Source organism: Dasypus novemcinctus, chromosome 28 (assembly GCF_030445035.2).
Source record: "Dasypus novemcinctus isolate mDasNov1 chromosome 28, mDasNov1.1.hap2, whole genome shotgun sequence".
Lineage (NCBI taxonomy): Eukaryota > Metazoa > Chordata > Mammalia > Cingulata > Dasypodidae > Dasypus > Dasypus novemcinctus.
Genome location: NC_080700.1, coordinates 42,624,706 through 42,649,467, shown reverse-complemented (window position 1 = coordinate 42,649,467; position 24,762 = coordinate 42,624,706). Strand labels below are relative to the sequence as shown.

General features: G+C 39.4%; 1 protein-coding gene across 10 annotated transcripts in view; it reads left to right on the top strand.

Annotated features, from left to right (window-relative positions):
• SERAC1 (serine active site containing 1) overlaps positions 1-24,762 on the top strand; it is a 92,429-nt gene that overhangs the window by 3,785 nt on the left and 63,882 nt on the right. Inside the window, exons 1-7 of one of the 10 annotated variants that reach the window (XM_058289620.2) lie at positions 625-690; positions 1,055-1,146; positions 3,178-3,214; positions 5,267-5,403; positions 6,707-6,796; positions 7,761-7,892; positions 9,044-9,165. In XM_058289620.2, coding sequence (XP_058145603.1) covers positions 647-690; positions 1,055-1,146; positions 3,178-3,214; positions 5,267-5,403; positions 6,707-6,796; positions 7,761-7,892; positions 9,044-9,165 — 654 coding nt within the window. In that variant the 5' untranslated portion in view covers positions 625-646. Of the gene's footprint in view, positions 1-624; positions 736-1,054; positions 1,147-3,177; positions 3,215-5,266; positions 5,404-6,706; positions 6,797-7,760; positions 7,893-9,043; positions 9,166-24,762 lie in introns of those variants that run through there. The other 9 variants (XM_058289619.1, XM_071212546.1, XM_058289621.1 and 6 more) reach the window with 9 other exon arrangements.

Here is a 24,762-nt window from a genome sequence, read left to right as displayed (position 1 = left end):
ATAGCCACTGTTGTACTATTTAAGTTTATTTTTTATTTATTTCAATTATTTAAAATTAAGTTAAAAATGACATTTCCTATCACACTAGCCATTTTTCCCCACTGGCCACATTTCCAGTCTTCACTAGCCATATCGTGTTGGACAGTGCAAATATAGGGAATTCTATCATGAAGAAAGTTCTGTTGGACAGAGCTGGGGTAGCTTGACCAAGATTGGCCATGTGTGGGTAACTACTGAAGCTGAGTGTTGGGTACATGAGGGTTCATTTTGCAATTCTCCCTACATTTGTATATCTTTGAAATTTTCTGTGTAAGAAACAAAGGGAGGGAGGGACGGAGGAAGAAAAGAGAAAACATGCCTGACATTTGTGAAGAAAATTATAGAAGATATAAAAGAAGACTTGAAGATACACCTTTTCTTTGCTGGAGAGACTCTGTGTGGTAAAAACTAGCAAATCTCCCAAATTAACCTGTAAAAGGAAAAAGGTGTCATTACCCAAAGACAATCTGACATGGTTCTAGAATACCAGGTTGCTCTAGAAACCATTGCATCATATTAGATCATCTTTACCATCTGACAGATTAGTGGGGCAGGCAGTTCTCTCTGACAGGATGCCAACCATTAAATTTCAAAGCTTTTAACAGTGATGGGAACCATCCTGGAGCAGCTTGGGCAAAGCTGTCTACCTCCGTGGGTTCTAAGTACAGCTTCCATTCAGAGCTGCTTCTCATTTCTGTAGGGCCTTCTGTCATCATATTTTTAAGACATTTAAAAATTTGTCTATATTGATGTTTCATAATCTGTATTTTCCTGCTTTCTGTTAATCATTGCTCATGGTGGATACAATTTGATGAAGATAATTGAAATATTAGTGCAGACTTAAAATAAGTCTGCTTTAAGTTTTCAAGGGGGAAAATGTTCTTTAATTAAAAAGTTTCTTCCTGGTCTTGGAAAATCTTAACTTTGTGGGCTATCCTATCCGGTGCGATGGTGACATGATTTTGTAGTTGAAAGAACTGTTTTAATCATTTGTTACAATTGTTCTGCACCACAGAATGTCCCTGGCTGCTTACTGTGTAACCTGCTGCAGAAGAATAGGGACCTCTACTCCCCTGCCAAAGAGTAGAACCTACTGGAGAGAGATCCGTGAGTACAGAGACCAGCTCCCTACAGAAACAGTGATTTAAGTGGTGGTTGGATTTCCAGGGTGGGCCACAACTAATTTAACCCTCGGTTAAGTCTCAGGTTTATCTGGGCCTGTTGGTACTAATGTCCCGCCCGAAATATGTGGATCTGGAGCCGGGCACACTCATCTTTTAGGAATTCCTTTCCCTCTCCTACTTTTCCTGCCAAAACCATTCTTAGCCTTCTAAACTCCACATCAGCGTCACTGCATTCTCGTTCAGCAGGTATGGCTGAAGCTCGTTTTGTGTCGGGCACTCGTGTTAGGTTCTGGGAAGGGAGGCAGGTCTTTGCACTCCTGGAGTTGAGGGCCGAGCAGGAATCTCTGTCCCACCTGTAGCCAGGCCCTCGTCATCACCTACCCTTTTCTATGTAAATCCATCCCAAGGTGGTAGCTGGGGCTTGACCTTGCTTCTTACTGCAGTGTCTTTTCCACTGAGCTCCCGGGAACAGAGCCCACACTCTTATTGTAGCCTGAAGTGGGATAGAAGCGTCCTCTCCCCGCAGAGCCCCGGAGGACCTGGCACACAGTAGACTTCTGTCAAATGCGTGGAAGGTGATCTAGGCCAAGCTTCCCGTTTTACAAATAAAGTAAATAATGCTCAGAGAGTATGTTATTTCATTCTTCCATTTAACAAATGCTATTTGAACACTTACTGTATGCCAGGTATAATGATAAGAGCTGAGGATTCAAAGGGAACAAGACACTTGCCCCAGAGGAGGTGACACCTGCCCCAGAGGAGGTGCACAGGCAGAAGCTCTGTGCATTGCTACTTCTGACCTCACTTGTAGACCCCCCACTCTGGAGAAACACCACCAGGGGTCTAGAGTTTAGGAGGAATGTCCAGTGCCATTGCCTGCTGCCTCGGGACGGTCAAGCAAGTTGGCATCCTTGTCCTTCAGGAGGGAGCAGACGTGGAAACTGGACAGAGGCAGTGTTACTGCTGGACTCAGATCGCTTCAAGGCTAAACAGATTTTTCTGGGCTGGCCTTGGTACCTCACCATTATGAGTATATTAGATCAGTTAAGATCGTGTAGCACTGGCTTAAATTAGTAAGGTTTTAATTTTCCTCACGTAACAAGAAGTCAGGAGCTGCAACTTTGGGCAGGAATAGCATCCTAACAATCTCCTGTCTTATTGCCCCACTGTCTTTATTGTGTGCCTCTGTCCTCATGGTCACAAGATAGTTGCTAAATCCTTGAGCACCAAGAAGGCAGAAGGGCCAGTAGCTGACCTACGAGGCTGTCTTTTTATAGACTTCACCAGTGTCTCCTTGGCCCCGGTTGTGTTGTACAGCCAGCCTTAGGTGCAGAGGAGTCTAGGAAATTAAATAGTTTTAGATAGCAATGAGGCTGCATTGGCAAAGATTAGGGGGTTTATATAAATCGCGTAGGCAACTAGCTGTGTCTGCAACGAGGAATTAAAAATTAAAAAAAATGCTTTCCAAGTGTCAGACAGAAATTAATAAGCTTGTAGAAGGCAACTGATACTTAAAAATGGGTCTACCTACATGCGGTACTTAAGGACTAATTATAACAATTCTTTGGGAAAAGTCAGTTCATGTCCTTACTTGGGCAGATATCATCCTCAGCACAGTCCCATAGTGCTCGGAGGCTTTCCCCCTGTGGCTCTATTTAACTGGTTCTAAAGGACAGAAGGGGTCAGCTGGGAAGTTAGCTCCCTGCACATAGCATTCAGTGGCAGCATGTAGTACTGGCAGCGTCAGTGGTGGAATAGGGACGAGGGTCTCTGATAAGGTGATGGGGTGGAGGTGGGGAGCTGAGGTAGGAAATGCTGCAGCTGGAAGTTACACTTTTGTACCCAGTGCTGATGGAGACCATGTGTTAATAGCAACTGATTATATTCCTGGTAAAATATGAATGACTCCTTATCCAATTATATATGGCATAGGCAGAGACTTACACTTTTGCCTAGTTTGTCAGACTTTTAAAAATAAATTTCATCACATCGAGTTTTTTCTTTCTTTTTGAAGGAAATATAATAAAGTTTACTGGATCACTTATTCTAGGGTAAGTGTTGACTGCTGTATAAATTGTCTTCACTACTATTTGGAATTCAGTGGAAGTGATTTACAGATGGAGTTGATCAGTGGTTCTACCCCTTAAATGTTAGCGTAGTCAAGCTTATTTACCTTTCTGAGTTTGGTTTTCTCCTGGGTACAAGTGTACAATGAGGATTCTGCCCATCTTGTGCAGTTGCTAGGAGGACAGCACCGGATACATAGCAGGCATTCAATAAGTAGCTTTTACACATTTAAAAATCATCACAGTAAATAATGTCGTGTATTAGATTTTTTTTTTAAATTAGGGAAGTTGTAGGTTTACAGAAAAATTATGCATAAAATGCACAGTTCCCATATACTACTCTGGTATTAACAGCTTGAATTTGTGTGGTACTGTTGTTTCAATTCATGAAAGAACATTTTTATATTCTTAACTATAGTCCATTGTTTACCATAGGGTTCACTGTGTTGTACAGTCTTATGTATTAAAAAAATTTTTTTTTCTAGCTATATTAGATTCTAAAATGAGTGAAGATAAAAACTGAGTAGAGTCAAGATCATTTTTGAAAATCTCTTCACTTACCATAAAACAGTCATACATGGAAATTGAGGTTCATACTTCCGATCACATGTTCTTCAGTGGCACACATTTATTAAGGGGTGCCCCTCTTTCCTTAAATTATTTTTTATTCTCTTTCCTTTTGGGAGGGGTGAGAGGGTAAGGGTGGAAAACACATATTTACATTTATGTATACTACTAGTGTGCTGTGTTAATACTTTTTTTCCCTAGTATAAATATAAACTCAACTCTTAGATGCTAAAATGGTAAAGGAAATATACTTCTCCATGACTTTGTAATGTAAGGCAAACATTGAGATGATTTCCATTTATCATTTTGGGCCGAGGATAAATGTATACTCTTCCGGAAGGCAGTTTCTTTGTCTAGATCACAATTTTATTTAGGCATATAGTGAAAAGTAATCATATTCTTTTCAGTAAAGAATTTTGTCTTTCTTGGGAGGCATAATAAAAATGCTCCAAACATTGGTCTTTTTGGCTGTCCTGGGAAGACCCCAAGAGAGTTGCGGATTCTTTTTTTCTTTATATATATGTATATATATATATGCATATTTTGTTTTATTTGCGGATTCTTTAGAACCTTTTCTCTGTCCCTCTGGTGCTGGCCAGAGTCTGGATTTCTGTCTCACCTGCTTGAGCGAGGGCGGAAAGCAAGGGTCAGAAGGCGGGGAGTAACTGATGTCAGTAAGCTGCAGCTCCAGGCAGAATGGACCTTGTGCCTGGATTTAGGGAGCGGTTGCAGTTTAGGAAAGAAACCTTCACTTCGGGTACTCGGCAAACAACGTTAGGTTTCACATTTAAAAATCGATTCTAGTGTAAACTGGTATCTCTTTGAAAGCACAGTTTGGCATTGCCTAGTAAAGCTGAACATTATGTAGACTGTCAGGAAAGCTGTGGTTGTGTTTCTGAATATGTACCCTGGGGAAACACAAGAGCACAAGGCAGTGCGGAGGCTGAGTGGCAGCCTTGTTTACAGTAGCCTCACCTGCAGCTTACCATATGCCCATCCCTGGTAAAAGGGACCAACCCATTGTGGTATAATCATGCAGTGGATGAATCACATCCCACATAAAAATATAAATGCATGAACTGCGGGTACATGCAGCAGCATGAGTGAATCTCACAGACATCAGGCTGAGCGAAATAATACGTAGAAAGTCACTCCATTCATATCAAGTTCAAATGCAGACAAAACTAGACTCTGTCGTTTAAGGACATAGATGTAGGTGGGAAAGCTATAAAGAGAAGCAGGGGCATTATTATCATAAAGTTGGAATAACTATGATCTGTAGAGATGAGAGAATGGCTAATGATCAGAGAGGATATGACTATCATTATGCAGTTATATGTGTGTTATATGTACATTTCTATACATATATGTTATGTTTCCCAATAAGAAGGAAAGAAAAAAGTTTACCATGAAAAGCTTGTGTTACATTTATATCATACCGTGATAATTAATTTGTTGTTTCTTTTTAAGTGGTTCTTTATTTCTTACATATGAAATTCTGGCCCTGAAGAAATCTTTGACATTAGATACTCAAGTGGTAGAAAGAGAAAAAATGAAGTCATATATATATGTGAACACAGTTTCGTTAGATAAAGGAGAAAATCTTGGTAAGTTTATGGCACAGTAAGCCCATCTTTGTGAAAAATGGAAGCTAGTTGTTGAATTTAAAAAGGAGTCCATTTAAATCATGACATTTATAAAACAGGTTCAGTTAACTCTAAGAATCTTGAAACCCTGGGAGAACAAGGTCCTATAAAAAAATTAATTGAAGACCAAGGCTTGGATTTCCACTCAGCCCAAGTTTGCTGCTCTCGAGTGTGAAGTGGCGTGAAAAGCAGCCTCCTGTTTGCATTTCCCCTGGAATTTCACGCCTTTGTGCAGGATCCATGGAAAGATTTCAGGGGGTCCATGAGCTTGAATTGAAAAATATCGACTTATTATCTTTATTTTCCCTGACCTCTAACTGACATCTAACATTTCCTTCACTTCTGAATATATGCAATAAATAAATTAGAGTAGTGTTCATTTCAGCCAACTGGCAAAGGGATCCACAGGACAGAAAAGGTTAGGAGCCCCTGCCTTAGTGGGATCCTGGGTTAGAGACCGACCCTGAGTTTGCCGAGCACAGACAGGTTTTATCCTTTAGCTCAGAGATGTTTCTGCCTTGAGGATTTATTCACGCACACTGAAGTCCCCAGGCTGATTCACGAGTAGAATCCCAGCTTACCTGTTCACAGCCAGGGCATTCCGTTGCTCAGTGGCCTGGTCACATGGAAGGCTGCCTGGTGACCGGGGTTCTAGCGTGCAGGAGTGTGTTTTCATCAGGCTCTGTGCAGCTGCCCGTTTCTGTCTTGTCAACCAGGGGAGTCACGCCTGTTAGCACATGGCCTTCCCTGAGGAGCTGTTCTGTGCTGCCCCTACCCCTGCCCTGGGGTCTCTATCACCACTCTCTCCCACTTGAATTAGCTATCATAGCACCTTCCTGTTCTTCAGCTGGCTTTCGTGGTGTGTTACAATTCCAGTTACACAGATAATTTTTATAACTTATGATATACCTGCACACCAAGGCTTAATCTCAGTAAGGTATTTCCAAATTTCGGTTTAAGATGGATTATTTTTAAAGGATGTTTTCCTAAATACAGCTTGTCCTATATAATGATTTTTGTTATGTTTTATTTTTTACCTTTTTCCTGATGTGGAGAGCCATCTTATTTAGCGGTCTCCAGCTCTGTATTCCCTAAGTTGTTTTAGTTGCATTGATATTGATCATAAAATAGAGGAAAGAGCTATTTTATGTTTTCCTTGTGAAAAAATTTTGCAAACATGTAATCTAAACATTTTTCTTTGAAGTATTGGAGCATAGCTTTAAGAGTGCACGCTTGGTTTCATTTAAGTTTGTAATCATTTTAGGAATCACCTACCAGGCAAGAAAAGAACTTCACAAAGCAGTGAGAAAAGCGTTGACAACTTCAGCCAAGATATTATGCAGTCCATTTACTGGTAAGTACCAAATGTTTAATTTGGAATCCCTCTTAGTAATCTGAAAGTCATTTGATAAGTACCTGAGATATTTTTTTTCCCAAATCTTACGCTAACGTTTAATATATCTACATAAATTGAGTATTATTGTTCACTTGGGTGGTGTTTAATTTTAAGTGCTCAATACTTAGGACCGTTTTCTTCCTTCCAGTTTTATGAATGTTACTGATAATCGTAAGTAAATATCAAGGCTGAAAATATCCTATTCTCTTGCTAAGGCTTCAAAATTTTAAACTTGTTAGGAAATCATCCATGGTTTCTCATAATGAGAATATTCTCTGATTTTATAATCAGACAAATCCGCAATGTGAGACTACTTATTATCGAGCAGGCCACATCTCTTTTAAAAGTTGGCATGGTGAAAGAAGAGATGGGAAAAGCTTCTAAATTTAAGAGAGACTAAAGAGAAATAGTCAAATCTGGTTTAGAAAGCAACTCTAAGGAGAGTTTGGGGACAGTTGGGGAAATTTGAATGTGGAGTTGGACTGGATATGAGATGATTTCAGGAAATTTTTGTTAGTGTTCTTGTCTGTGACAATGGCATTGTGCTTAGGTAGGAGAATGCAGGCTGAACTGTGAAACATTTTGTCTGTAACTTCCTTTCCAGTAGTTTAACAAAAACCACACACACGGATGTAGATGATGCAAAGAGAACAAAATTATAACGGGTATTGATCTAGATGTTGTAGGCATATGGATGTTTACTGTTCTTTCAGTTCTTCCATGTGGTGATATATTTCATAATAAAAAGCATAGTACATTGGCATAAGAACACACATAATATGCATAATAAAACCATGTAATATGGCGGAACTGAGAACAAGCACAACAGCCATGATCAAAACCTGAGGTTGCTTTACCTCTCCTACTGCAGACTTCATGTATTTATAATGGGAGAGTAAAAAACTCTTGTTTTCCTGCCGAGACACCTTCAGCACGGTGGATGTGGACGACCACGAGTGCTGCGTGTGGCTGCTGCTGAGGAAGAGCAGGTCCCGCGACCGGGTGGCGCGGCTGCAGGCCGTGCAAGAGCTGGCCCAGAGCCGCCACTGGCACGGTAACTGCCCCCTTAGCTCACGGAGGAGGAGGGGAAGAGGAATTGGGGAAGAGCAGGACTGAGGCCATCTTGATACAGAAAAAAAGCTTTCTTAAAAATTTAAAAGAATGTTGGGTGACGGAGAGGACAAGGTATGTAACCTACTCTTAAATGTTTAGAAAATAAATCAATAGCTGGACTGATAGATGATGGAGGGAGACAGACAGGCAGACACAGAAAGAAGGAAAGGAGGGAAGGGAAGGTGAAGGGGCAAAATCCTAATAACTGCAAATCTGGGTATCTGGGGCTCAGTCTGCTCTGACGAGTACAGGGACTGAACATTTGTTAGCAGAGTCATCTTATAAAAATCAGTAAACAAATAGAAAAAATGATAATGTTAAAAGGAAAGCTAAATCTCAGAATATGATCTCTGATTCCAGCAAGTTAGGTAGATTGTAGTAGCTGTAATTATAATTATTAAAGCTTCCTGAGTGTTAGTGAAGCCTTAAAATAAAAGCCTTTCCTAAAAACTACATTGTAGGGCTTCATTCTGGACTTACTTACATCAGAAAAATCAGGGGAGGCGCTGTTTGTAGATTTTGAGAAAGGTCCCTACTTGACCTGAAGTTCTCACCCAGGTTGCGAACTGACATTACTGAAAAGAAATCCGCATTAGTGGTTGTTGCTATAATACAGAATTTTATTTTTGATATGTAAAGAATGAAATGTTTAAATCCCGAAGGCTGACACAGCTACCATCTGGAACCTGGAACTGAATGTTTACGGCCTTTGTGGACCGCCAGCCCACAGTGCACCTAGATGCAGCTTCAGGCATTGAGAGTGGTGATCAAAGCTTTTGAAAACTGGAAGGTTGAAGAATTTGGTTCTGGCCTATCAATTTTCACATTGAAACCTTATTTTTCCAAAAAGCTTAATTAGATTGTTAGCTGGTACCCAGATATATTTTGAGGAGAATTATGAAATCAGTTGTTGAAATATTAAATATGTATGCTTATGTATTTTGTAAATACAGTTTAGTGAAAAATTACTTGGGAAATTTTGATTTACAAATGTGAAGCTGTTTAACATTTAGAGAGGGCTTTCAAATAGTTTATTCTTTTAACACTTGCAGCAGCTTTATTTGGGTGTTAACAAATCTATTTTTTCCATAGATTACCAATACAGGATCATTGCTCAGGCCTCTGATTCGAGAACTCTGATTGGTTTGGCACGAAGCAAAGACAGTGATCTCCGCTTTTTTCTCCCACCGCCTCCTTTGCCATCTTTAAAAGAAGTAAGTAAATAGACTAATGCAAATAGTGAAAAATACTTCAATGTTTCATCTTCACTTTGTGTGCAAAATCAAATTTCAAAAAGTAGTTGTTAGCTACTTTTCACAGACAGGTCAACTAGGATGTAAAACCGGCATAGCGGTTTCCACACAAAGACTTCCTGAGTCCTAGCGGGGTGGGGGAGGAGTTTGTTCCTATCTTATTTCACCCTTTCAGGGTAAAATGTGTAACCCTGGGTGACCTAATAGCATGGGAGCATTCCTTAAGTGATGGCTTGTTGTAAGGGTTTCTCAGCTTTGACACTACTGACGTTTTGGACCAAATAGTTCTTCGTTGTAGAGGGCTGTCCACACACTGTACGATGTGTCCCTGGCCTCTTTGTCAGTCCAGCTAAGCTTTTGTCAATTTTAGTGATCCTTTCAAAGAATCAACTTTTGGTTTTGTTGGTTTTCTCAGTGGTTTTTCTATTCTCTATTCATTTACCTCCACTCTGACCTTTAATAGCTCCTTCCTTCTGCTCATTGGGTTTAGTATGCTCTTTTTCCAGTTGTGATTTGATCTTTTTCCAGTTTCTGATTTGAGATTGTTCTCCTTTTTTAATGTAAGTATTTAGACCTGTAAATTTCCTTCTCAGCACTGCCTTCGCTACATCCCATAAGTTTTCATTTCATTTCCTTTAAGAAATATCCTAATTTCCTTTTTGACCCTCTGATTCTTTGAGTGTTGTTTATTTGCCACATATTTGTGAGTTTTCAAGTTTTCCTTCTATTTTTAGCTTCATTTTATTGTGGACAGAAGAGAAGCTTATATGATTTTGATCTTTTAAAGTTTTTTAAGACTTGTTTTGTGACATAAATTAGTATATTCTAGAGAATGAGCCATGTAAACTTGAGAAGAATGTGTATCCTCTTGTTGGGTAGAGAGTTCTTCATATGTCTGTTAGGGCTAGTTGTTTCATTGTTCAAATACTCTGTTGTTAACCTAATTGATTTTCTGTCGAGATGTTCTATCCATTATTGAAAGTGATGTCTTGAAGTCTCCATTTTTGTTGTAGAACTGTTTCTCCTTTTCAATTCTGTCAGTGTACTTAATATATTTTGGGTCTCTGTTGTTCGCTGCATGTGTGTTTATAATTGTTATATCTTCTTGATGAATTGATCTTACCAATACATAATACCCTTCTTTCTCTCTTGTAACAGTTTTGACTTAATATCTATTATTTTCTGATGTTAGTACAGGCACCCCAGTTCTCTCTTCTTAATATTTACATGGATTTCAACCTATTGTGTCTTGGATCTAAGGTCTTTAGTAGACAACATATAGTTGGATCTTATTTTCTTTTATCCATTCTGCCATTCTCTGCCATTTGTTTGGAGTATTTAATCCATTTACACTTCATGTTTTTTTCTTTTTTATTAGAGAAGTTGTGGGTTACAGAAAAATCATGCACAAAATACACAATTCCCATATACTACTCTATTATTTAACTAATTAATTTTATTGATACATATTCATAAGGCATACAATTCATCTAGAGTGTACAATCAATGGTATTTGGTTTAATCACATAGTTGTGCATGCATTAATCATTACAACATTTCATTATTTCAGTAATAATAATAAACAGATAAAAAACTTCTTCACCTCTTAATCTCTCTCTGTCTTCTCTGCTGATCATAGCTACTATTTCTGGCTATTCTTGCATAGTTAGTTATTAAGCAGTTTTACTGAGATATATTCATGTACCATATGATCTGTATAAAGTGTATAATCAGTGGCTTTTAGTATAATCACTTGTGTACTCATCATCACAAAAATTTTTAGAATTATTTCATTACTCCAAAAAGAAAACCTCCACCTCCCTTAGCATGCCTTCCCTGGCCCTACATAACCACCAATCAAATTTCATCTTTATAAATTGATTTATATTTACATTTTATGTAAATGGAATCATATAATAAGTTACACAATATATTTAGTTCATAGTAACACAATCATACAATATTTGTTCTTTTGTGTCTGGCTTGCTTTACTCAACATAAGGTCTTCCAGGTTCATCCATGTTGTCATATGCTTTATGAATTCATTTCTTCTTATAGCTGCATAATATTCCATTGTATGAATACACTACAGTTTGTTTATCCTTTCATCAGTTGATCGATACCTGGGTTGTTTAGAACTTTTGGCAATTGTGAATAATGCCTCTATGAACATAGGTGTGCAGGTGTCTGTTTGTGTCACTGCACTCATTTCTTCTGGGTATATACCCAGTAGTGGTATTGCAGGGTCATAGGGCAAGTCTATGTTCAACTTCTTTTTTTTTCATTTTTATTTATTTCTCTTCCCTCCCCCACCCCACTCCCAGTTGTCTGCTCTCTGTGTCCATTCACTGTGTGTTCTTCTGTGTCCGTTTGTATTCTTGTCAGCAGCACTGGGAAACTGTGTGTTTTTTTTTTTTTGTTGCGTCATCCTGCTGCCTCAGCTCTCTGTGTGTGCGGTGCCACCCTGGGCAGGCTGCACTTTTTTCACGTGGGGCGGCTCTCCTATAGGGCACACTCCTTGGACGTGGGACTCCCCTACGCAAGGGACACCCCTGCATGGCACAGCACTCCTTGCGCACATCAGCACTGCGCATGGGCCAGCTGGGTCAGGAGGGTCAGGAGGCCCTGGGTTTGAGCCCTGGACCTCCCATTTGGTAGGCGGATGCTCTGTCAGTTGAGCCAAATCTGCTTCCCTATATTCAACTTCTTTAGGAACTGCCAACAGTCCTCCACAGTGGCTGTACCATTCTATATTCCCATCAACGGGGAATAAGTGCTCCTCTCTCTCCACATCCTCTCCAACACTTGTAGTTCTCTGTCTTTTTAATAGTGGCCATTCTAATAAGTGTGAAATGATATCTCATTGTAATTTTGACTGCAATTCCCTAATCAATAGTGATGATGAACATTTTCATGTGTTGTTGTGTTTTTTTTGCCATTTGTATTTCTTCTTTGGGCAAATGTCTCTTTAAGTTTTTTGCCCATTTTTTAAATTGGGTCATTTGTCTTTTTATTCTTGACTTACGACATCTCTTTATATATCATGAATATTAAACCCTTACCAGGCATGTGATTTCCATATATTTTCTCCTTTTGAGTTGGTTGCATTTTCACCCTTTTGATAAATTCTTTTGAGGTGCAAAAGTTTTTAATTTTGAGGAGGTCCCATTTATCTATACATATTTTTTGTTGCATGTGCTTTGGGTATAAGGTCCAAGAAACCACCACCTGTCATAAAATCTTGAAGATGTTTCCCTGCATTTTCTCCTAGTAGTTTTATGGTCCTACCTTTTTTTTTTAAAGATTTATTTTTCATTTATTTCTCTCCCCGCCCCCTGTTGTCTGCTCTCAGTGTCCATTCGCTGTGTGTTCTGCTGTGTCTGCTTCTATTCTTGTCAGCAGCACAGGAATCTGTGTCTCTTGCTGTATCAGCGCTCTGTGTGTGCAGCACCACTCCTGGGCAGGCTGCGCTTTTTTTGCGCTGGGCAGCTCTCCTTATGGGGCGCATTCCTTGCGTGTGGGGCTTCCCTACCTGGGGGACACCCCTGCGTGGCACAGCACTCCTTGCGCGCATCAGCACTGCGCATGGGCCAGCTCCACACGGGTCAAGGAGGCCCGGGGTTTGAACCCTGGACCTCCCATGTGTTAGGCAGATGCTTTATCTGTTGAGCCAAGTCCGCTTCCCTGTGGTCCTGGCTTTTATATTTAGCTCTTTGATCCCTTTTGAGTTGATTCTTGTATATGGAGTGAGAGAGGGTTCCTCTTTCATTCTTTTGGATATAGATACTCAGTTCTCCCAGCATCATTTATTGAAGAGACGGTTTTGTCCTGTTAACATGGACTTGGTAGATTTGTCAAAAACCGTTTGACCATAGAGGTGAGGGTTTATTCTGGATTTTCAATTCTATTCCGCTGATCAATGTGTGTCTTTATACCAGTTGCGTGCTGTTTTGACCACTGTAGCTTTGTAATATATTTCAAGGTTGGGCAGTGAAATTCCTCCCATGTTGTTCTTTTTTAGAATACTTTTGGCTGTTCAGGTCCACTTTCCCTTCTAAATGAATTTGGCAATGTCTTTTCTATTTCTGTAAAGTAGGCTGTTGGAATTTTGATTGGTATTGCACTGAATCTGTAAATCAGTTTGAGTAGATTTGACATCTTTACAATATTTAGTCTTCCAATCCATGAACACAGAATGCCTTTCCATTTTTTTCTTCATTGTTTTCTTTTAGAAATGCTTTGTAGTTTTCTGCCTGTAAGTCCTGTACTTCCTTGGTTAAATTGATTCCTAGGTGTTTGAGTCTTTTGTTGCTATTGTAAATGCAATTTTTCCCACTGATTTCCTCCTCAGGTTGTTCAGTACTAGTGTATAAAAACATTACTTATTTTCAAGTGTTGATCTTGTATCTTGCCACTTTGCTGAACTCATTTATTAGCTGAAGTAGCTTTGTTGTAGACATTTTGGAATTTTCTAAATGTAGGATCATGTCATTTGCAAATAGAGTTTTACTTCCCCTTTTCCTATTTGGATATAATTTTTTTTCTTGTACAATTGCTTTAGCTAGAATTTCTAGTACAATGTTGAAATACAATGTTGAAAAATAGTGGTGACTGTGGGCATCCTTGTCTTGTTCCCCATCCTAGAGGGAAAGCTTTCAACCTTTCTTCATTGAGTATGATGTTGGCCATGGATTTTTCATACATGCTTTTTACCATATTGAGGAATTTTCCTTCTATTCCTATCTTTTGAAGTCTTTTTATCAAGAAAGGAAAGGATGCTGGATTTTGTCAAATGCCTTTTCTGCATCAATTAAGATGATCATGTGTTTTTTTTCCTTCAATTTGTTAATGTGGTATATTACATTGATTGATTTTCTTATGTTGAACCAGCCTGCATACCAGGAATAAATCCCACTTGTTTGTGATATATAAGTCTTTTCATATGCTGTTGGATTTGATTTGCAAGTGTTTTGTTGAGAGTTTTTGCATCTGTGTTCATTAGAAAGATTGGTGTGTAATTTTCTTTTCTTGGAGTGCTTTATCTGGCTTTGGTATTAAGATGATGTTGGCTTCATAAAATGTGTTGGATAATTTTCCCTCTTCAGTTTTATGGAAGAGTTTAAACAGGATTGTTATTCTTTTCGAAATCCTTGGTGGAATTCAACAGTGAAGCCATCTGGTCCTGGACTTTTCTTTATTGGGAGGTTTTTGACGATGGATTCAGTCTTTTGCTTGTGATTGGTTTGTTGAGTCCCTGTATTTCTCGTAGAGTCAGTGTAGATTGTTTGTGCATGTAGCAATTTGATATGGTTATGGATTCCAAAAATAGATACTGGATTATGTTTGTAATCTAATCTGTACCTGAGTGTGATTAAGTTATGATTAGGGCTTTGATTGGGCCATGTCGTTAGGACATTGAGTCCCCACTCCTTGATGGGTGGGGACTCACAGATAAAAGGCATGGCAAAGGACAGAGTTAAGAGTTTTTGATGTTGGAGTTTGATGCTGAAGCCCTAAGTTGGAGCTCCAGGAAGTAAGCCCACAGAGGAAAGAGAAGCCAGGCCCAGGAAGGGAGGAACCCAGGAAGCCTGAACCCTCACAGGTATCGGCAGCCATCTTGCTCCAACACGTGAAAATAGACTTTGATGAGGGAAGTAACTTATGTTTTATGGCCTGGTATCTGTAAGCTCCTACCCCAAATAAATACCCTTTATAAAAACCAACCAATTTCTGGTATTTTGCATCAGCACCCCTTTGGCTGACTAATACAGTGTGTTTTTAAGAATTTGTCCATTTCATCTAGATTGTCTAGTTTTTTGGCATACAGTTTCTCATAATATCCTCTTATGATCCTTTTTATTTCTGTGGGGTCAGTTGTAATTTCCCCTCTTTCATTTCCGATTGTCTTTATTTGCATCTTTTCTCTTTGTTAGTCTAGCTATGAGTTTGTCAATTTTATTGATCTTCTCAAAGAACTAGCTTTTGGTTTTGTCAATTTTCTCTTTTTTTGTTCTCAATTTCATTTATTTCTGCTGTAATCTTATTTCTTTCCTTCTGCTTGCTTTGGGATTGGTTTGCTTTTCTTTTTGTAGTTTTTCTATTTGTTCAGTTAAATTTTTGAGTTTAGCTCTTCTTTTTTAATATAGGCATATAGGGCTATAAATTTACCTATTAAAATTGCCTTTGCTGTATTCCGTAGGTTTTGATAAGTTGTGTTCTCGTTTTCACTTGTCTCAGTATATTTATTGATTTTACTTGCAATATCTTCTTTGGCCCACTGATTATTTTGGAGTGTGGTTTTAGCCTACACACATTTGTAAACTTACCTCTTTCTTGTCTACTTCTGATCTCCAGTTTCATTCCCTCACGATCTGAGGAGGTGCCTTGTATAATTTCAATCTTTTTATATTTATTGAGAGCTGCCTTGTGACCTAATATGTGGTCTATCTTAGAGAAGGATCCTTGTGCACTTGAGAAGAATATATAACTTGCTGAGTTTGGATGCAACATCCTATGTATGTCTGTTAAGTCTAACTCATTTATCATATTGTTCAAGTTCTTTGTTTTCTTGTTTATCTTCTGTCTAGTTTTTTGTATCCCTGGGTCTAAGGTGAGTTTCTTTTAAGCAGCATATGGATGGTTCATGTTTTTTTTATCCAGTCTCTCAGCCTGTATGTTTTGATTGGGGAGTTTAATCCATTAACATTCAATGATATTACTGTAAGTGCATTATTTACTTCTACCATTTTATTCATCAGTATTCATATGTGTTATCTTATTTTTGTCTGTCTTTTTACTCTTTGGTTATCCTTTCTGCTGTTCTTCTATACCTTCCTCCAAGCTTCTCTCTCTTTTCTTTTTTTTCAGGTCCTAAGATATCCTTTAATATTTCCTGCAAAAGTGGACTCTTTTACAAACTCTCTTAGTTTCCTTTTTTTGTGTGAATATTTTATACTCACCTTCGTATTTGAAGGACAGTTTTGCTGGATAAAGAATTCTCGGTGGCAATTTTCTCTTTCAGTATCCTAATGGTATCTTACCACTGTCTTCTTGCCTCCATGGTTCTGATGAGAAATCTGTCCTACGTCTTACTGGGCATCCCTTGTATGTGATGGTTTGCATCTCCCTTGCTTCTCTCAGAATTTCCTCTTTATTGTTGACATTTGACATTCTGAGTAATATATGTCTTGGAGTGGTCTGCTTGATATCGTTTATCTCTTTAGCCATATTGTCTTTCAACTCATTAATTAGATTTTGGAAATTTGTGTGCATCTCGTTGATTAGTTGTCTCAAATCCTGCGTCTCCTTTGGGGCTTGTTATATTTCATTTCTAGGGTCCTGCCTTCCATTTTTTTAGTTTGGCGTATAATTTTTTGCTGATGTCTAGGCATCTGATTAGGATGGTAGTTTACTCAGATGCTCAGTTTCTTTCTCTTTCATAGGGATTTAGTGGCAGGAGGGTGTGTTAATGCTCTTTGATTTTTGGTTCAACCTGGTTTGTTAGCAACCTGTTAGTTGCTCAAAACTGGGCTCTGGACCCCGTAATGTGCTGCAGATCCACTTTCTTGGGCCTTGCGGAGGGAGGCTATCCAGGCCAGAAAAAGTCTCTTTCACTTATTTACTTTTACCTTCTTCATGTGCACTTCTGTCTGCCAGTAGTTGGAGCTCTTTGGCAGCCCTCAGCCTGGTGTCTTAAACTGAAGAAGGTCTTTTTCTAGGCAGTTTCAGCCTGTCCTCTAGCTATTTTTTTCTCCATTTACATTTCAAGTTATTACTCTTAAGAGAGTTCTTACCTTAGCCGTTTCACCATTTGTTTTTTTTTTGTAACTCTTATACTTCCCCCCCTCATTTCCTCCATTACTGCCTTCTTTCGGTGTATTGTTGATCTTTTATAGTGAACTATTTTGATTACCTACTCAATGATTTTTCTGTATACTTCTGGAAATTTGCTTTATGGTTACCATGGGTTTGTATTAATATACTAAATCTGTAACCATACACAATTTCTTCTCCTCTGCCCCACCATCCCTTGCTTTGTTTTCTTTTCACAAATGACATTTTTAATATTGTGTGCCCAGTAACATCGATTTGTGATTATTTTTATGCATTTGTATTTTAGATCATGTAATAACATAAAAAGTGGATCGCAAACTAGGAATACAATACTACTGACATTCATATTTTCCATTTAGTTACCTTTATTGTGAATTTTTATCTCTTCCAAGGGCTTGAAGTTGTTTTCTAGTGTCCTTTCCATGTATCCATTTTTTATACAGGATCCCTAATGGTAGCCTCGCTCAGCTTTGCCTACCTGGGATGTCTGGGTTTCTCCCTCATCTTTGAAGGACAGTTTTGTGGAGTATGGAATGCTTGCTAACAGTGTTGTTTCTTTCAGCACTTTCCATATGTCATCCCACTGGCTCCCAGGGTTTCTGATGAGAAATTGATACTTCATCGTATTGAGGGTCCCCTTTATGCGATGATTGCTGCTTTTAGGAGTCTCTGTCTTTGGCATTCAGCAGTTTGTATAATGTGGCTCAGTGTGGATCTCTTTGAGCTTTCCCTACTTGTAGTTTTGTTAGCTTTTTGGATGTTTATTCAAGTCTTTCATCAAATTTGGGAAGTTTTTGGTCATTTTTTCCTCAACTATTTTTACTACACCCTTCTCTTCCTCTTTTCTTTTGTGACTCATGGAAGGCATAGGTTGGTATGCTTTGTGCTGTCCCATAGATCCCTTAGCCTTTTCACTTTTCCTCATTATTTTTCTACTTTCTGCTCCTTAGTTGAATAATTTCAATTTTTCATCCTCAACTTTGTTGATTCCTTCTTTTGCCTATTCAGATCTGCTCTTGAACCTCTCTAGTGAACTTTTCCCTCCCCCACCCTGCTGTTTTTTGTTTTGTTTTGTTTTGTTTTTGCTGTTTGTGTCCATTTGCTGTGTGATCTTCTGTACCTATTTCTCTTTTTGTCTTCTCTTCTCGTCTTTTTCCTCTAGGATTCACCAGGACTCGATCGTAGGGACCTCTGATGTGGAGAGAGGTTCCCAGTCAATTGCGCCACCTCACTTCCTCGTCTCTGCTGTGTTTTACCTTGACTCTCCCCTTTGTGTCTCTTTTGTTGCGTCATCGTCTTGCTGCGTGACTTACTTGCGCGGGCACTGGCTCACCACGCGGGCACTGGCTCTCCAAGTGGGCACTGGCTCTCCAAGTGGACACTGACTCACCACACAGGCACTCGTGGGCAGTCAGCTCTCTAGTGAATTTTTAATTTCAGTTACTGTATCTTTCATATCTAGAATTTGGTTCCTTTAAAAAATATATTTTTTTTGAATTAGAGAAGTCGTGAGTTAAAACTGTTATGTATTCCATATAGGATTCCCATATATTGTCACACCGCCAACACTTTACATTGGTACGACTTTTGTTACAAATGATGAAAGAGCATTGCTTCAGTATTACTGTTGTCTCTAGTGCATAGCTTCTGTTTGGTGTGTTTTCCCCATCATGTGTGAATACTGGTATTTGTTATAGTTCATGAAAGAATGTTATTGTATTTGTCCTGTTAACCACAGTCCGTCATTCACCTTGGGGCTCACTGTGTTTTCAGTCCCTGTGTTTGGTCCATCCAAAGTGTGCACAGTTGCCTGTGTTGTTCAGTCCATCAGAGTGTACACTCAACAGCTCTCAGTTTCATCAAAGAGTTGTGCTGTCATCAGCTCAGTCCACTTCAGATTGTTTTCATTAATCCAGTGTAAAAATAGTGCAACATTACTATTGACTGTAATGTCTAGGTTACATTAGTTGTTTTTTTCCCATATATCTCTATATTTCTTTTTTTTGATATTTGCAAAACCGTGTTTATAGCACCGTTATTCACAATTGTGAAATTGTGGAAATAACCCAAATATCCATCAATGTAAGATTGGAAAAACAGATTGTGGCATATACGTACAATGGAATATTATTCAGCTGTAAAAATAGATGAAGTTCTTCCATAGTCTACAATATTGATGAACCTTGAAACATTATGTTGAATGAAATAAACCAAAAACAAGTGACAAATATTTTATGATCTCACATATGCAAATTCAAAGAGTCAGAAGTTTGCAATTAGAGCACAGCTTACCAGGGGTATGGTTGGGGTAGTGAATTGAGAGCTGAAACATGATGGCTATGTTCTGATAATTGTTGGTGGTGATACAGTAAAACATTGTGAATGTATTCATCACCACCAAATTGTACACTTGAAAGATAATGAAATGGTTAATTTAATTTGGGTATATGCATATATAGATCTCTATATTCATAACACCTTGTAATAGAGGAACACTTCTTATATTTGTACTATTAACCCCAATCATCATCCACCATCGAAATCAGTATGTTATATAGTCCCTAGATTATCCTCTACCTTTCTTCCAATTGACATTAACCTCCGTAGGCTGTCCCTTTCAGCCACAGTCACTCTTATAAATCAGCAGTGTAGACTATCCTCACTCTAGTGTCTTACCTCCAACTCTAACCATTTCCCCCCACCCTCCTCATTAAACGTTCTACATACATTCAGCATCAGCTCCCCCTTCTCAGCCCACATTCTATCTCCTAGTAACCTATATTCTAGAGTTTACCTCCATGAGTTTACTCATTGTTTTTAGTTCATATTAGTAAGACCATACGATATTTGTCCTTTCGTCTGGCTTTTTTCACTCTACATAATGTCCTCAAGGTTCGTCCATGTTATGTGCACCCCACATCCCTTTCATTTCATAGCTCAGTAGTATTCATTTGTATGTACAGACCACGTTCTGCTTATCTGTTCAGCACCTGATGGACTCCTGGGTTTCCATCTTTTAGCAATTGTGAATAATGCCACTGTTAACAGCAGTGTGCAAAAATGCCTGTTCATGTCCCTGCTTTCAGTTCTTCTCAATATATTCTTAGCCGTGGGATTGCCATATCATAGCGCAGTTCTATAGTTGGCTTCTTGAGGCACCACCAAACTGTATTTCACAAAGGATGCACCATTTACATTCCCAGTAACAGCGAAGGAGTGTTTTCTCCACATCCTCTCCAGCACTTGTAGTTTTGTTTTTTTTAATAATGGGCTTTCTGGAAGGCACGAAATGGTATCTCATTGTAGTTTTGATCTACATTTTCCTAATAGCTAGTGATGTGTTGAGCATCTTTTCATGTGCTTTTTGGCCATTCTTATTTCTCTTTTGGAAAAATTTCAAGTCTTTTGCCCATTTTTAAAATTGGGTTGCTTGTCTTTTTATTGTTGAATTGTATGACCTCTTTATATAACATATAAAGATAAGGGATCAAACCCTTATCATACATGTTGTTTCCAAAAATTTTCTCCTACTGAATAGGCAGCTTTTTTATCCTCTTAACAAAGTCTATTGAAGCACAAAAGCGTTAAAAATTTTTTTTTTTTTTTTTTTTTTGAGGTATTGGAGAGGGGAATTGAACCTGGGACCTTGTTTGTGGAAGCCTGTGGTCAACCACTGAGCCACATCTACTCCCCCGAGTTGGTTTTCCATTTGTTTTGTTTGTTGCTTGTTTTTGTTTTTAGGAGGCACCTGGGACTGAACCCAGAACCTCCTACGTGGGAAGCAGGCGCGCAACCATTTGAGCCACATCCACTCCCAAAAGTGTTTAATTTTGAAGTGGTCCCAGTTATCTATTTTTTCCTTTTACTGTTTATGATTTGGTGTAAGGTTTAAGAATCTACCACCTACCACAAGATCTTGAAAATGTTTCCCTATGTTTTCTTCTAGGAGTTTTATGGTTCTAGCTTCTATATTTAGGTCTTTCACCCATTTTGAGTTAATTTTTATATGTGGTGGGAGTTAGGGGTCCTGTTTCTTTCTTTCATCTGTGGATGTCCAGTTCTCCCAGCGCCATTTGTTGAATAGACTGTTCTTGCCCAGCTGGGTGGGCTTGACAGCCTTGTCAACAATCACCTGACTGTAGATGTGTGAGGGTCTATTTCTGAGTTCTCAGTTCAGTTCCATTGGTCAATATGTCTATCTTTATGCCAGTACCTTGCTGTTTTACCACTGTAGCTAAGTAATAGGCTACAGTGAGGGTCCTCCAACTTCGTTCTTCTTTCTCAAGACATTTTTGGCTATCTGGGGCCTCTTACTCTTTCAAATAAATTTAATAATTGGCTTTTCCATTTCTGTAAAAAAGGCTATTGGAAGTTGTATTGGGATCGTGTTGAATCTGTAAATCAGTTTAGGTAACATTGACATCTTAACAATATTTAGTCTTCTGGTCTATGAGCATGGAATATTCTTCAATTATTTAGGCCATCTTTGATTTCTTTTAGGAATGTTTTGTAGTTTTCTGAGTCTAGGTCCTTTATGTCCTTGGTTAAGTTTATTTCTAAATATTTGATTCTTTAAGTTGCTAATGTAAACAGAATTTTTTCTGGCTTCCTCCTCAGATTGATCATTAGTAGTGTACAGAAATGGTAATGCTTTTGCATATTAATCTTATATCCTGTCACTTTGCTGAAATTGTCTATTCTAGTAGCTTTGTTGTGGATTTTTCGGGATTTTCTATGTATGGGATAATATCATCAGTGAATCTTATTGCCTTTTATTTCTTTTTTTTTTTTTTTTTTTGCTTTTTATTTCTATTTCTTGCCTAATTGCTTTTTTTTTTTTAATTTATTATTATTATTTTAAATTACATTAAAAAAAATATATGAGGTCCCATTCAACCCCACCGCCCCCGCCCCCCACTCCCCCCACAGCAACACTCTCTCCCATCATCGTGATACATCCATTGCACCTGGTAAGTTCATCTCTGAGCATCACTGCACCCCATAGTCAATGGTCCACATCATAGCCCAGACTCTCTCACGTTCCATCCAATGGGCCCTGGGGGGATCTACAGTGTCCCGTAATTGTCCGTGAAGCACTATCCAGGACAACTCCACGTCCCGAAAACGCCTCCACATCTCATCTCTTCCTCCCGTTCCCCACACCCAGTAGCCCCCATGGCTACCGTTCCCACACCCATTCCACATTTTCTCTGTGGACATTGGATTGGTTTTGTCCATTGCACACCTATGTCAAGTGAGGGCTTAGATTGCACATGGGTACTGGATGCACTCTTCCCGCTTCTAGTTGTAGACACTCTAGGCTCCATGTTGTGGTGGTTGACCTTCTTCAACTCCATGTTAGCTGAGTGGAGTAAGTCCAATAAGTCAAAGTGTAGGAGCTGAAGTCTGTTGAGGCTCTGGGCCTGGGTGTCATATTATCAGTCCAGAGATTCAAATCCCCTACATATATCTTAAACCCTGTACCAACTACAATTCCAATAAAGTAGCATGCAAGTCTTGTGAAAAGAGATCCCCTCTGAGTCCATTTCCATCACGCAGAAACACCAGCTCCAAAGAAGGGCCATCTGTCATGGCAGTGAACCCCTTCTGCCATGACCATAGAACCCGTGGGTCTCTTTATCCCTCAAAAGAACCAATACCTGGGGTTGTATCTACCTTATCTGTCTCTTAGACTCTGTTCAGTTGTACATAGGGGTATTCCTTCTGACAACCTCCAGACTCTTTTTTAGAGACTCACAGCCTTATAATCTCATTTCTCCTTTCCATTTCCCCCTTACATTAGGTCAAACCGCTTCCCGAAGTCATGTGATTATATGTAGACAGGTATATTCTGCTGTTCCGCATTGAATCTTTAATTCAAGGTCATTTTCTAGTTGCTTCTTCAGCTGGTATGTGGTAGTGATCCCTCGGTGCCAGGGAGGCTCATCCCCAGGTGTCGTGTCCCACGCTGGGGGGAATGCATCACATCTACACGCTGAGTTTGGCTGTGAGAGTGGCCACATTTGAGTAACATGAAGGCTGTCAGGAGGAAACCCCCAGGCACAATGCTACTCTAGGCCTTGTTCTTATTGCAGGTGCATAGGCTCAAAAGTGTAGCCATTAGTATCAAGAGCCCACTGTTGGGCCCTCCTTCCTTCCTGGTTCTTGCCGTTGCACCTGGAGGATTGCCGCTGCTCTCCCAGGGCCCACAACAGTGACCCCCCGGCCAGGAGCCCAGTATCCCCTCAGCTGTTGTTTTTAATTGTTTCCACTATGAGTATATATAGACATTACCATATACCCTGGGCATATGCCCTGTATAACTCCCTGTCAACCATATATATCCTGTCAATAACATCCCATATCAGTATTCCTCCGCTGCCATTGTTGAACCACTCTGTGATCCAAAACTTCCCGTAAAGTGAATCCCAACATAATGTCAGCTTCAGAAGAGTCTTAGATCACCAAAATTCATATATACAATATACAGTATTTCCCCAGATCCACCATAAAACCTTTTCCCTTCCACAGCAATAATCTTTTAACTTATTCATATCATATTTCCTGAAACTGATGTACAGATTCCGAAACTATAGTTTTCAAACAAGGTAACATTTGTGCTTACTATGTGGTCCATACTTTAGGTTGTACAGTTTTCTAAATTTTTTAGTTATCCTATGTTTTGTCTTATGGTTTTCATTATTAGTCTGTCGTCCCCTATATGTTTTTGGTGTAATATTAGCTGTTTTATATTCATCCTCGTGTACTCTCACATAACTCCTCTTTTGCCCCCTTATTTACCTTTGTTCCATCCATTGCACGTCCATTTTCCCCTCCCCTTAGGGCCCACAACGCCTGCCAATCTAATGCCCTGGGAGCCGTCCTTTCTCACGAGAGATACAGTTCTCTCTATTCGACGGCATTAGTCTTCCCCAGGATATGGGTCCACCCCACCCAATGGTAGAACCCACCTTGGCAAAATGAGCCTTCAGCTATTCCCTCCGGAGTCCGTCCCGCATCAGACCATACCCCCTGAGCGTCCTAACCAGGTAACCCTCCTACTTATACTTTGATACGTTTTACTCAACATTTAGTTCTCAATGAACTTCTGGCACTCTCCCATGTTTGTATGTTGCCCCTCCCTCCCACCTATTTCTTGGACCATATTACCCCTCTTCCCATCCCCAGCCCCCCTCAAACCCAGAAAACCCCACCCGAAGGCAACCCCTTGCCCCCATTTTGTCCCTTCTTTGTGCTCATACTTACCCCCAGCTCATCACAGATTCCACCCCTACAGACATTAACTCACAGCCTTCCTCCACCCCCCGATTTCCAGTAAGCCACTTTTCCAGACTCTAGCTCTCTGAGGCAGTTAACTTATTTCATATCATTGAGGTCATATAGTATTTGTCCTTCAATGCCTGGGTTGCTTCACTCAACATAAGATTCTCAAGGTTCATCCATGTTATCACGTGCGATTGTAGTGTATTGGTTCTTACAGCTGAGTAGTATTCCATTGTGTGTATATGCCACATTTTATTGATCCACTCATCTGTTGATGGACTTTTGGATTGATTCCAACTTTTGGCGATGGTGAACAATACTGCTATGAACATTGGTGTACATATATCGGTTTGTGTCCTTGTTTTCAGATCTGATGGGTATATACCCAGCAGTGGTATTGCTGGGTCATATGGCAAATCTATGGATAATTTTTTGAGAAAC